The following is a 13,556-nucleotide window of genomic DNA, read 5'->3' as shown; positions in this document are numbered from 1 at the left end:
ACAAATGGTACATTTTTGAGGAAAGCGCCAATGGATGAGTTGTCTGTTTTCCGCGCTGCTCTACACAAAAACAGGAGTAGAAATTGCCAGTCTAAAGTTAAAAAAAGAGGTTAACTTAACATAATAAGGTCTTGTTAAAAGCCATTAAGGAGGAACTAATGCAGCATTCTGCAGCTGATGAGACAAATAAAAAGATGTGCATTTAACTTCAAGTCAGACCTGGAGTTACTGAGGAGAATAAAGATAATGAATTGTGAGTAGTAGAAACGCAGGTCAGTACTACACGAATGTCTTACCAAGAGCATGGGTTTAGTGAGCATTACTAGGCATAATATAATGGTGGAAGTAGAGAGCTACATCTGGAAACACAAAGCATCAGACACTTGAGTCATATCACATACTACCATTGTACTACCCCAGGCAATAGCATTAGATCTCTGGGCATGATGAACGAGCATATATATATATATATATATGTATATAAATGATGAATGAGCTGTTGCTTTCAATTCCTGAAAGACTCAAGCATATCAGGTGTGCACCTGCTGCATGAAAACATGCTGGACAGTCAACCGTCCACACTACAATACCAATCGCAAGGAATGTATTGCTCAACTTTAAGACACATACAGGGGACATCCCAGGAGTAATTTGCTGTGCTGTGTACTACTCCAGTAAAGAAGTGACTGAAGCCCTGGAACATCATACAGCTACAAACACCTCAGCATTACCAGTCAACAACAGTGTTTCCAAATTCGTGGCTTCCCCAAGGCACATCGCCATTTACATACAACCATTCAAGCATCTTCCACCAACCCTATGGCATACCTAAATAGGAAGGGCTAATATTCCATCTATGTGCAAATAGTATGTAACCAGTGGAAGAAAAATACAGTGTTCTCACGACTGGCTTTTAGTGAGTTATTTAGTTAGTTCTTTGATGAAGTAACAGAAAAGATTGGTGAGGGTAGTGTGGTAGATGTGTATATGGAATTTCAAAAGGCGTTTTTCAAAGTACCACAAGGGGCAGTGGCAGTGTGGGTACAAATTTGGCCAAGGGTCAGAAAGCAGAGAGTAGTGGTGAACGGTTGTTTTTCAGGCTGGAGGGAAGTATATAATGTTGTCTCCCAGGGGTCAGTATCAGGACCATGACTTGTTTTGATGATATATTAATGATCTGGACTTAGGTATACAGGGCATAATGTCAAAGTTTGTAGATGATAGGAAATTCAGAAATGTGGTAAACAATGAGGGGGTTAGTAACAGACTTCAGGAGGACATAGACAGACTGGTAAAATGAACAGACTCATAGCAGATGAAATTTAACATGGAGAAGTGTGAAGTGATTCATTTTGGTAGGAAGTATGAGGAGAGGTAATATGAATTAAATGGTACAATTTCAAAGGGGGTGCAGAGACTCCTGTGGGTGTATGTACACAAATCTTTGCCGGTGGCAGAACAAGTTGAGAAGGCCTTTAAAATAGCATATGGAAGAGGAAACATTTTTTTATGCAGCGAGTTGCTGTGATCTGGAATGCATTTCCTGAAAGGGAAGTGGAAGCAGATTCAATGGTAACAGTTACACGAGAATTGGATAAATACTTGAAGGGAAAAAAATTAAAGAGCTTTGGGGAAAGAGCAGGCAAGCAGGATTAATTGACTAGCTCTACCAAAGAACCGGCACAAGCAAAACGGGCCGAATGGCCTCCTTCTGTGCTGTATCATTCTATGACTATGCATGATACTCTTATTTTGAGGGAAAGAGAATGAAGGATGGATGACTGGCCTCATGAATACACAATGCAATCTTGGCTTGATATCTCTGCAGAACTCGCAGTATGCTAATAAGGAACAGCTATAATCACATTGACAAACTAGAGCTCTCAATAAGCAGAAACACAGGGTGCTAAAGTAACAAGTGCTATACTGGAGTGTTAGCCTAGATTTTGTGCTCAAGTCTCTGGAGTGGAACTTGAACCCATAGCCTTCTGACTCAAGAGTACTTACTACTCCATTGCCACTAATGGAGGATACTTCTTCACAGTGCACACTGATCTCTGTGAGCATAGAACTATGGACATGTATGATAGTGTAGAATCCCTCTATTATGATTACCTGTAACTATTTTCCTAGTGAGTTAAAGCTGGCTATGATTTGTATCTTGGAGTTTTGAATGTAAAACTTTCACAACAGGATCAGAAACATTTATGAGTGATATTGGCTATGGATTATATAAGAGAGTTCTCCACTGCAGATGTCACTGGTATTGCTCTCTTGCTTTATGTCCCTGCATGGACCATCTCCTCTTCTAACACTCTAGGTCTCTTTGCCCCTTGCTCCCTCCACTTCACTCTCGGTGGCTACTTGTTCAGCCACTACACTCCTACCCTCTGGAATTCCTCACTCAGTTCCTTACATCTTGCCGCCCCTCCCCACTTCCTTTCAAAACCATCTTCAAATCATCTTTTATAATGCTTTCAGTTTCCCATCTTAGCATCGCCATTCCCCATGCTCAGGGTCCACTGTATCCATTTCCTCATTATTGTAATGCAGCCTGAGTCCTCTTCTGCGTGTGAGGAATGCTATATAATTCAAGTTGTTGCTGCAGTGATCTATTACTGTGCTTTCCAACACTCACAGTGTGTTGATAAGCACAGTGTTGCTTGAGAGGCCCTTTTGCAGCTGCCTTTGAGACATTTTTGCCAAAACCTGTGGGCTCCACAGTTGGATTTTTGCACTTTTAGAAAATGTATAGGGGCGAAATGGCTCATTAGCTGCTTCAAAAGCATAAAAAGATACTTGTGATTTACTGATACTTTTGCTGTAGTTAACAAAATCCCAATGGGCACTTACTAATGTTGCACCGTTTCAAAAACATTGCCAAATAATATTCTTCTACAATTTTCTTCGTTTAGAGGAATTTGGCCCGTAGGTGATTTCATTTTTTAAGACATCTGTAGCGGAGACCCATTGAGGAATCACTCAATTTCAAAATTAAATGACACTTTCTCTTGATAAGAAAATGAAGGTGCAATAATGGGGGGGGGGGGGCGGTGAGGAATCTAACTTTTTTTTACAATAGGTCGGAGACTGGAGTAACCGTGGTTTCACTTTTGAATCATGAGAATGGCTATTTTCCTGTTTAAAAGCTGAAAGAGCTATTAAGATGGACAAATCGCTAGTTAAACAGCTGGAAATGTAAATAGCAATTTAAACAGTTCGTTGCTCCTCATTCAAAACGCGGATTGCACTGATCTACTCCGGGGCAGAAAAAAAACCCTTCTGCCTTGTTTTATTATACTGTCATTGGTAAGAGGATTGTATAGGGCCTTTCCCAACACGATGGGACTGATGAATGGAGCCTGATGTGCCTGAGCCCTCCTGCGGCCTTCCATTTAGTAAATCCACACTTTTTTTTTCAAAGTGAGCAGACGTTTCTGTGATTTTCACGCCTTTTTCCCCTGGAGAACTCTTCAATCGCGCCATTCTTCCTTTGTGTGGAGGTAATGAAGTGCTCTGAAAGCGCCGATCTCGATGGGATCCATTAGAGTCGTGATACCCAGGCCTGATACAAAGCTTTTATTCAATACAGATGTATTTATATAATGTGCGTGTAGATAGCTGCATTATAAAAATAAGTTATAAAGACACAATATTGTGAATAATATAACCAGATATTTCATGGCAAAAGGGAATATGAAAAACCCAATGTGCTGTATTTACAAATATATACATATATATGAAGTATGGCGCTATAACGGAATGTCATATAAGGGGTTGGAATAATTCATTCAAATGATAGGAAAAGAACAATTGTACAAGATCTGCTTTCTGCAAAAGTTGCACATTGCATTATGCTGCGATTCAAACTAAATTCTGCTACAACCACCTAAATGTGCCATACCCCTTTAACAACATGTATTCCCCTTTTATTGTTTTAGGCCAATGGCTGCTGATAAGGTGTGTTGCCTCCGACATACACGGAGAATAAGAACCCAATTTGTTGATTTTTGTAAAAGATACCTTTGTGACTTCCCGGCTCTACAGGCCAGCTGCTGAATCGAGGATTTAACAATGAGAAAAAGTGCACTTTGAGACGACAATGTGACCACGGGAGCATCTGTTGGGCTTACAAAATTATGATGGTTTCATTGTGATGAGGTTCTATCACTTTGAATGGTAGAATTCCACCAGCAGATTAAAACATCTCTTTCTCTCCTCCCCCCGTACCGTTGAATGTTTTTTTTTGAAAACGTCTCTGTATTTCTTGAAACTTTGATCGATCGTGCATGCATTTTTTTTGTGCTCGTCCCACCTGTAACCCAATTGAACCCTCCCTTGGTCATCGGCAGGAGGCGCACGGCTTTAACAGTTGCAAGAAATAGGAGCCTGGTCCCAGCGTGGGAAAAGCAATGTTGGTAATGGTTCATTCATTCAGCGCGCATTATTCACCAGGTTTACACACATTCTGTCCGTATTGTGCACACGTCGTGCAATTAAAATTAATACGTTATCTTACGCCCGTTGCTATGTACATGTTTGACTTGTGGTTTAATAAGTGGGGGTATATTGATGTGGCCCGTGTACTGGGATGAAGGTTTATAAAGACTTTGCTAGGCATGATTAGGACCGAATAAAAAGATGTACAAATAAATTGCTACCTTATTCAAAAGGCGCAGAGGCTCAAACTTGGGAGACGAAATTTGTATAAATATAGAATAGATTATTTCTCTTCATTGTCATCTTGCGGACTGTCAATTTAAACCTTCAGAAGTGTCACTCTTTTTAAATGAAAGCATAAGGATGTGTGCAAATGGACAGCAAATTAAATCTGGTTGAATGGTGAAAGGTATTGCGGAAGCAAGGGATGTTTTGTGTATATGGATGCAATTATAGCACCAGGAGTTTTCTCTCCAGTGCTCGACACGCTCCGAGGGAAACCTGCAAGACTTGTTAAAATAAACTGAAGCGGCGGCTCGCTCTGATCTCTGCAAGGGCTTGAACTGAAACAAATGTCCTGATGCAATTTTCCATTTCAGCAAAATAAACATACTACAGTTCCACCTGCATGTGGAAACCGCCTCAGTTAAATGGATAATGACTCTTTAATTACAAAGAATAGGACAATATTTACATTTGCGATTTCACTTTCCAATGAACTCGTTAATTGGCTAGGAGAACAATTGCATTCAACACGAGATGAACAGAAACACTTTCAACTATGTTTTTAAAAAGCAGGCACAGAGCTCCCTTTCATACCAAGTACATTAGTATAACCTTGTATCGTCAGTAGTTTGCCATGAAAAAGCACAGTGCTGCAAATAGACTTTTTGTTATTTTCACTTAGTAATTAAATGTCTTCATTATTTCAGACAGTTGCAGCGTTTGCCTTTGACATGGCCGACCACACCATCTCCGACAACGCCTCTTCTCTGTTGTCCAGTTCAATGGGACTGTGTGGCTTGTTTCCCTGTTACCTATTACCTATCCAATAGTAACCAGAGCATCTGGAGAACTGGCTTCTCTTTCTTTCCCCCACCTCTGGAGACTTTCTTCGCCTTACCCCACCACCCAAAGGATCTATTCTTTCCCCACCACCCAAAGGATCTATTCTCTCCCCCTTCCTCATTTACAGAATGCCCCATAATCCAAAGACATTGGGACAGCTTCCACATGAATGCTAACACCACCCAGCTCCACCTGTCCACCAACTGACTTGACCCCTCCAAGCCTCTGTGTTGTCAGACTGCTTGCTGAATATTCAGTCTTGGATAAGCTGCAATTTCCACCAGTTAAACATTGGGTTTACCCAAAGCATCATCTACAGCTCCCAACACAATTTCCATACCCTTGCCACCGATCCCATCTCCTCTCTGGCCACTGTCTCGGGTGGAACTAGATTGTTTGCAACCTCAACATATTATTTAACCCCAAGCTGAGCTGCTCATCCCATAATCTCTTCATCACAAAGACCACCTACTTCCACCCCCATTAACACTGCCTGCCTCTACCCCTGCCTCAGCCCATCAGCTGAAACTCTCATCCATGCCTTTGTCATTGCCAGACTGGACAATTCCAATGCTCTCCCGCTTGTCTTCCTATCCTTCACACTCTAAACTTCAGCTCATCCCAAACTCTTCTGCCCGTATTCCTTCCTCCAACAAATACTGCTCATCTGCCACTCCTGCCCTTGATGACCTACATTCTGGTCCCCCACAGCATCCAAGTTAAAATGCTCATGTTTGCTGAAAGGCCTCGCCCCTCTCTATCTCTGTAACCTCCTTTGGCCTACAAAGAATTCTTTGTTGAGACTTTGGCCTCTTTTGCACCCTATTGTTGGCCATGGTGCCTATAGTCCCCTAGGCCACATGCTCTCGAATTATCTCCCCCAAACCATCCGCCATTCCACCGTCCTCTCCTACTTCAAGACCCTCCTTAAAATTCACCTCTTTGGCCACGTTTTTGGTCAGCACTTCTCATAACTCCTTTGCTTCACGTCCATTTTTAGCTGATTAGCTATGAGACACAATAGGATATTTTTTCAGATTAAAGGCCCTATATAAATGGCAGTTGTTGTTTATTGGAAACATATAGTCCAAAAATGGGACACAAATCAGCAACCTTCACTACTTGAGATAAACGTTCACATTTATGCCTCACGGGACCTTAACTAAACGAACATAAGCCCCCTTTTAAAAATTAAAGGGCCTCGTAATAACGGGACAATTTTTTTGCTTTGTTTCCAATGGAGCAGTATAAAATTGCCCAATATCATGCTGGTTTGAGTTGAAGTTTGAATTTGAGGAAATTGCAAATCTCCTCGGTTTAGTTAACGAATTTGGAAAGCATAGTGAACTTATCAGTACATCCATCCAAACGTTGCAGTGACGCGAACCTATAATCAATGGCTAATTATGTCCGCACAGAATTAATGACTTTAACTCTTCGCCAAGAATATTGATCTAATTATTACCTCGGGGAGAAGAAGTAGCTTTCATCTCCTTGATGTTATTCTCAGATCCCCCTTCCCCTGCGGCAAAAGGAACCCAGTGCAGCAAATAAATCAGTAACTTTGATAATACGTTTGCATCTCTTACTGTTATTGATCTGTTTTCATTGACCCAAATTTTTGAATACTTAACTCTAAACCATCAGTTGAATTAGTAACTAATAATGGCATTGTATAAGATTGGCAATAGCATAGCTTACCCCCATCCAAAAAGACTTAACTACATCTACGTAACTGCTTGTGTGAATATAAAAAACTATTATTATATTTGTTCCAAGTTAAACCATATTCCTTTGTTCTGACCTCTAGGGTAAAATCACACGACTTCCCCTTTGGTTGTCAAGGAGATTGGAGCTGGACACTGACGCTTGTCGACTCGAATTGGCTCAGCTCTGGAAATTCCTCACCAGCGGATTGTAAAATCTCAGCAGTCGCCAAGATAACGGGGAAGATGCAAGGAAAGAGTGAGATCCGACGCAAGTCAGCTTTCCAGCCGTTAAAATAGGGGCAAAGGAGCGATCTCAGCAGCCTGGCTTTGGAAGCACTGAGAAATTGCACCGCTACAAAAAAAGAGAAAGACAGGCACAGAGATAGTGGCGAGTTATAATAACCCACTACTCCGCGAGATAAGCAGACAAGCTCCCTGGAGTGCTGCTCTCAGTGATGAGAATGGTGCCATTCAGAACAGAACTCGCGCCTTTGAAAGTGTGCGCCCCCCCCCCAAAATAAAACTTCTTCCACCATCCCTCCCCCTCCATGCGATCTCTGCCAGCCGTGCAGAAACAAAGCTCGCGCTTTTCTAGATGTGCACTCGTTGCAACCTTTACCTCCGGGCACGCGCAGATGTGGAAGGGAAAAAAAGATCGAGCTCGCGCCAGCTGTCATCAGTGAGAGGTCCCGGACCTCGCGCGTTGTCTGGGACAGCGTTCCATTATCGAACGCTGGCCCGGACAAAGTTCCATTATTGAACGCTGGCCCGGCACTGACGCTTTTTGCGGTGCCCTCGCCTCTTAGCCCCTCTCGCCAATGGGCATAGAAGCTAGCTCTTACCTGCGCGCGACTTCGTCTCCCCCGCCCCCGCGCTCACGTTCCATGAGCAGCGACGCCATTGGACGGGCGTGCACCCGCTGGAACGCGGCGGGAAGGTCCGGCTGGCTCGCGCTCCCGAGCTCGCGCGCCCGCGCCGGTGCCCCTGACGTTCTCGCATGAAAATGAGGCTGTCAGCTCGTCAATTTCTCAGTCCAAACGCGTCTTATCAAAGAAACACCAAGGATCGAATCATATCATTATGGGGACTGTTTGTTTTTCATGGCACTTTTGTTTGTTTTTCGTCCTGTTAAATACTTGCCGGTCCTTGGGAACTAGTGGGCTTGCAGGTAAGAGTTCCGAAATTTGAACCTTCTTACTGTAACCTTTTTTTTTGCAAATTGTAAAAGGGGGAATTTCATCCTGTTTTTGGTGAAGAGGCTGAGTACTTGTCAGTTGTTAGAAATTAGGGAAATATGAAGTGCTGCCACCGAATCCAGGATTGCAATCTTTCTTTATATCGTGGACTTTTTATGGACTTTAGCAGTTCCCAGTTGCGTCTAATCAACATGTTCAAATCTGCAGCTAACCCTGTTTGCAAGACAATATTTGTAACTTTCAGAAGTCATTAACACCACCAGCGCATTACTTTATTGCGAGTCAAGGAGAAAAATACAGTACCTGGGGGGAACGGAACAAAGGAGTAAGCATTTCTTTCAGTTCTTTGAATTGTGACCGTTTTGCATTTTAATGCTAATCTGGGACTGCTTTCAAGTTTTTAACAGTTTCAACGTCATTGATATTAGTAAAACATTCATCTGTTTTTTTTGTATACGAATTCAGTATCTTTGGAGACCAACTGTTTAGAGATTTTCTATTAAAGTTTGTGTGGGGTTTGAGAATTGTGTTTAACTTTTGCTCAATGTAGTTATTCTGAAAACTCAGACAGAAGAATCGGCTTCATTTTTTAATGCTTCTCCTAGATTATGACAGACATGAATGATGTATCGCAGAGTTATTCTTTGCTAATAAGCTCTATCGTATTATATATACTCCAATGAAATATGCCATCTGTGCTCGGCTATGAATATATAACATATATTTTTTTTAACCTTGCTAAAAGTTGCATTAGTTAGGAGTTAATCTGGGCACGGAATTCTAGTGCATTCTGCGTGTTGTGTCAGGGCAAACATCCCCTGAAGAGAAAGGGAGGATTTCTTACTTATTGCTTAACACACCGAGGAATGACCCCCTCAAGCCCGAATGAAAAGCCCCTTTGGACTCATTTGCAGTAATTCTAAGGGCGGCGGCGGTGCCAAGGAACCCAGCTGTCAAGTCCGGAGAAACCATATGAGAGAAGCACTTGATAATGAGTCAAAATATGACAAGGCACTTTTTCTTTTCTGCTTCACTGCATACGTCTCCTGCAGGCGCGCACTCTCGGATTGCCGAGTTCATTTAGCTGAAACTACGTTTAGACTTGACTGAGCCGGCAAATTCAATTGATTTTTTAAAAAAGAAAGCGATTGTTTCCGTAAGGGGGGGTTGAATAATTGTCTCTGAATAAATGAGGTCGTACTCATTCAAGACTCGCGTAACGTTTTAACGCTCATTAAGTTGCCATTATTGTCATGTAATGAGCCATTGCAGTCTATTAAATCCAGTATCAATGAACCCTCCAGACAGATCGAGGCTATCTTATCTTAAAACATGCATTACAACAGAATCTTGAGATGCAATAATAAACCCTCCGGCTCGTAGTTTATTGGTACACTGTGTGTGCTGTCTGCCCTATTTCTCGTATTTACTCTTGGAGGACAGACTCAACGAGGAACTAACGACAATGGCTGTCCCAGACACAGATGGATCATTATACCATGAATAAATCGATTACTAGTCAAATCCCAACAAATGCAGCCGCCTTATTGACAGCAATCCATCAATCAATAGCACTGGCTACCTGAAGGCGGATGATATAATGTGACAGATCTCCGTAGGCTGACCATTAAATCAGATTATAAAATATGGACTTAAATTATGTTTTTTTTAAATCAGCTTCCAAAACAAGAGCCGTCAATTTTCAACGGACATGCTTGTAAAGTTAGTTTCATTACACGCTTTATTTTGACTGGAATCTCAGATGCACCCCAAAAATCAGGATAGCATTGTACATCCAATTCATGACTCGCGCGGGTTTTCTTTATATGTTTATTATAGAACCACAGTTTCTAAATACCCGAATACAAAAAAAACTATTATTGGAATGGAATACATAGGCGTTATTTATAACCGCCTACATCAAATTCTAACTTTATGTTTGACAGTAACGGTTGCTGTTTCTTAAAAAAACAACATAAGTTTTTGTATAAAAAAAATAATGTGGGATTACTAAAAGCATTGCTGTAACAGCTACGAGGGAGTTCATGAAGCGGAGTTGATCGAAATTGACGTGCTTTGAGCCCGTACATAAGTTACTGTTCTGATAAATAAAATCTATTTATGATAAATATTATTATACAGCTCAAGGTGTTTGCTTTCACTTACTAGTGAGAGATGAAACAAAAGCTGTCCCTGGCAACTGCAAGACGGATTTAAACAAAATAATCATAATTTAACGCAACATTGCCTCTTAATTACCCTGGTTTCCTCATAAAGTTCAAGGTGCAGTACATTTAAGTAGACTTGGCCACGGAAGAGGCTAGTTTCGCAGAAACACGAATCCCGATTTTTTATTTTATTTATGTAAAGCCCCCGGGGGCCTTTTTATGAGAAGGAGACGTGTATATTTAAAAGACATTGCTGCCTAGTTCGGCATTTTTTGTTGTTGTTGCCCATTCAGTGTTTGGCCTCCAGCAGCCGTAGAATAACATCGCACTGTCACACTGATCACTCGCAAGCTGCACAGTGGTTCCGCCCATTCGTTTGTAATATTGGCCCCATGGGAATACCACTCGACTAGAAACGGCGGATAGAAACTACTTTTTTTTCCAACAGCTGTACATTTCTGACTGAACTTGTGCAAACCAGAACATATCATAGTTTGTGCACACGACTGTTATTAGTAATAGTTCAAGGACGAACAACAGAATTTGGGAATCTAATGACTTAAAACAAATCGTTAGCATATGGACAACCTTCCCTATCATTATTGTTTTAGTTGCATTTATGTCGCTTTTCTGTCTTAAATCTAAATGCCACTGATGCATTTAACAGTTCACCAAAGTGTAGGCAGTTTACACATTGTTAGTTACTGCTTTGATCTGTAGGGGCACTCGTGTCTCAAAGTTACTGATCTGTATTGTCCCAGTTTTAGAAAAACACATGTAATTTGGATATTGGCACCAAGCATACTGAGATGTATTATGGAATGCAACTTTAGTTCTGTATGGATTTTTGTGCCAATCGCTACCTATTATTATATAAAATGTATTGGGTCCAATTATTGATTGGTAATGTGATGCCAACAAATGACTAAGCTTTGATGAAAACAATCTATATTAAGCTCAGACACGTATGAGTCGGAACGGGGTTATGTTTATATTTTTAAAAGATTGAGGTTCTAATTTATGAAATAGGAATATTTTGAACAGCTATAGGTTGGGCTCTTTTGCATACTTACTAGGGATAAGCATTAAAGTTCTGTTTTTCTTTAAATATATATTTTAGAGGAAGATAGATAAGTACATGAGGGAGAAAGGAGTAGAAGGACATACGGATAGGATTAGATGAAGTGGGGTGGGAGGAGACGCATGTGGAACATAAACACCAGCAGAGACCAGTTGGGCCGAATGGCCTAGTTCTGTGCTGCAAATTCTATGAAACTATTTCAGATGTTGGCTAGCCTCAGTCAGTTTCCGTATTTATTTAAATTAGTTCAGAAGTCATCAAGCAATAGTACAGGATCCCAAGTGTCAGTATCTAAACCGTGCAAAGCGATTGCACCTTTTTTCAAAAATATTTTGGAGTTCTTGTAGAAAGATGGATGTAAAGTCATTAATGCAGAGGAATAATGTGACATTGCGCATGCCCTTTACTTACAAATCTAGATCGACCACTTCTCCTTTTGTCTCATTAGTTTCTTTTTCTCGCATCATGTATGTGACAAATGTGACCTGTTCTCTTAACGCTCGTGTCGTGTCTCTGGTTGTTTAATGGAATCTTGATGCTGTATCTTTCTTATCTGGTTCTAGATGTAGATGAGTGTGCCGTAGGGACAGACGAATGTCACATCGATGCAATCTGTCAAAATACGCCCAAATCCTACAAATGCATCTGCAAACCTGGCTACAAAGGAGATGGGAAACAATGTGAAGGTAAAGTTGGAGACTAACATCTGCTGGTTTAGTTAATTGCCTTCCTCTCCTGAACATTTTTCTATTCCGGTTATACAAGCGAATCCCTCTAACCTCCGGGATGACTGTGAATTATTTTCTTTCACTGAGAATAGTGCCAATCTCGCTCTCTCGCCCAGGTGTACAAACATTACTTTTGTCGGACGATTTTGATACTCTAACTAAAGTATTGACTTTTTCTAAACATATTTTACAGCCTCTCCCTAAAGCGTGCTAAATGCAAAAAAAAGTATTGGTTCTGGTTTTCTGAATCGGTCACACCAGCAAAACTAGTTGTTTTGGAGTGCTCATAAGCAAGGATCCTTCGCATAGAATTATTGATCTTAGTCAGGCTGTCTAGGAAGATACAGAGGACATGAGGTACTTATCAGGTGGGAGCAGGAAAAATGAACATTTAAGGATCTCAACTCATGACATTCTTGGAAGCCTTCATTTTGAGAGTGGAATTGTCAAAGGTCAGGGAGTAGGTCACCCATCTACAATTTCATTTGGGAAATGGAATTAAATGATAAACATTACAAATAACTTTTTCTTTTTCTAATCTGAATTTCCTCAAAAATGTTAATGTGTCTAAAAGCTACATTTAAAATTCATTTTTCTCTTTATCGGCATACACATTCAAACATATTTTTAAAACTTTCTGTTCTATCTGCAGCACTGCATAAATGATTATCTTGCATTAATTTAGCACTCCCCATGTAGAAGAGCATTTCCGAGTGTTTTACAGGAGGTAGGAAAGGATGTTGAACTGCAGGAGGACTTGGGGGACTGAAAGAAATGCCAAAATATATGTTTTTAGATTCTTTTGCAGTAAGAAGACCAAATTATTTTGTGAGAGTTCTGAGGAGCCGAAGAATAGTGGTGGTAAGATGGGTAACTGATGGTAGAGTGAGGGACATTTTGCAATGTTATACCTGTATACTCTAAATCCCTCCCCAGTGATTGGTGCAGATTTGTTCTGTACAGTTGTGCTTCCCTCTGTAGGTGATTTTTTTCATTTATAATTTTTCTTGTTTCATTGCTCTTGTTTATAGAAGTAAAATAATATTTTTAACCTTGCAGACCCTTGCAGATGGGTCTGACTATGATTGAATAGGTAAGAGTAGATCCAAGCAATGGCAGTTTCACCCAATTGGACAACATGGGAGAAGTGCTTGGGGAAGATGATG

General features: G+C 40.9%; 1 protein-coding gene across 2 annotated transcripts in view; it reads left to right on the top strand.

Moving 5' to 3' along the window:
- The first annotated feature begins 8,235 nt into the window (after window positions 1-8,235).
- The window catches only part of scube1 (signal peptide, CUB domain, EGF-like 1), a 413,776-nt gene continuing 408,455 nt past the window's right edge, over window positions 8,236-13,556 (top strand). For both annotated transcript variants that reach the window (XM_070901675.1, XM_070901674.1), the window contains exons 1-2: window positions 8,236-8,385; window positions 12,226-12,348. In XM_070901675.1, the coding sequence (XP_070757776.1) occupies window positions 8,298-8,385; window positions 12,226-12,348 (211 nt within the window). In that variant the 5' untranslated portion in view covers window positions 8,236-8,297. The remainder of the gene's footprint in view (window positions 8,386-12,225; window positions 12,349-13,556) is intronic.

This window comes from Pristiophorus japonicus, chromosome 15, assembly GCF_044704955.1.
Source record: "Pristiophorus japonicus isolate sPriJap1 chromosome 15, sPriJap1.hap1, whole genome shotgun sequence".
Classification (NCBI taxonomy): domain Eukaryota; kingdom Metazoa; phylum Chordata; class Chondrichthyes; family Pristiophoridae; genus Pristiophorus; species Pristiophorus japonicus.
This window is presented reverse-complemented; position numbering and strand designations above follow the sequence as displayed.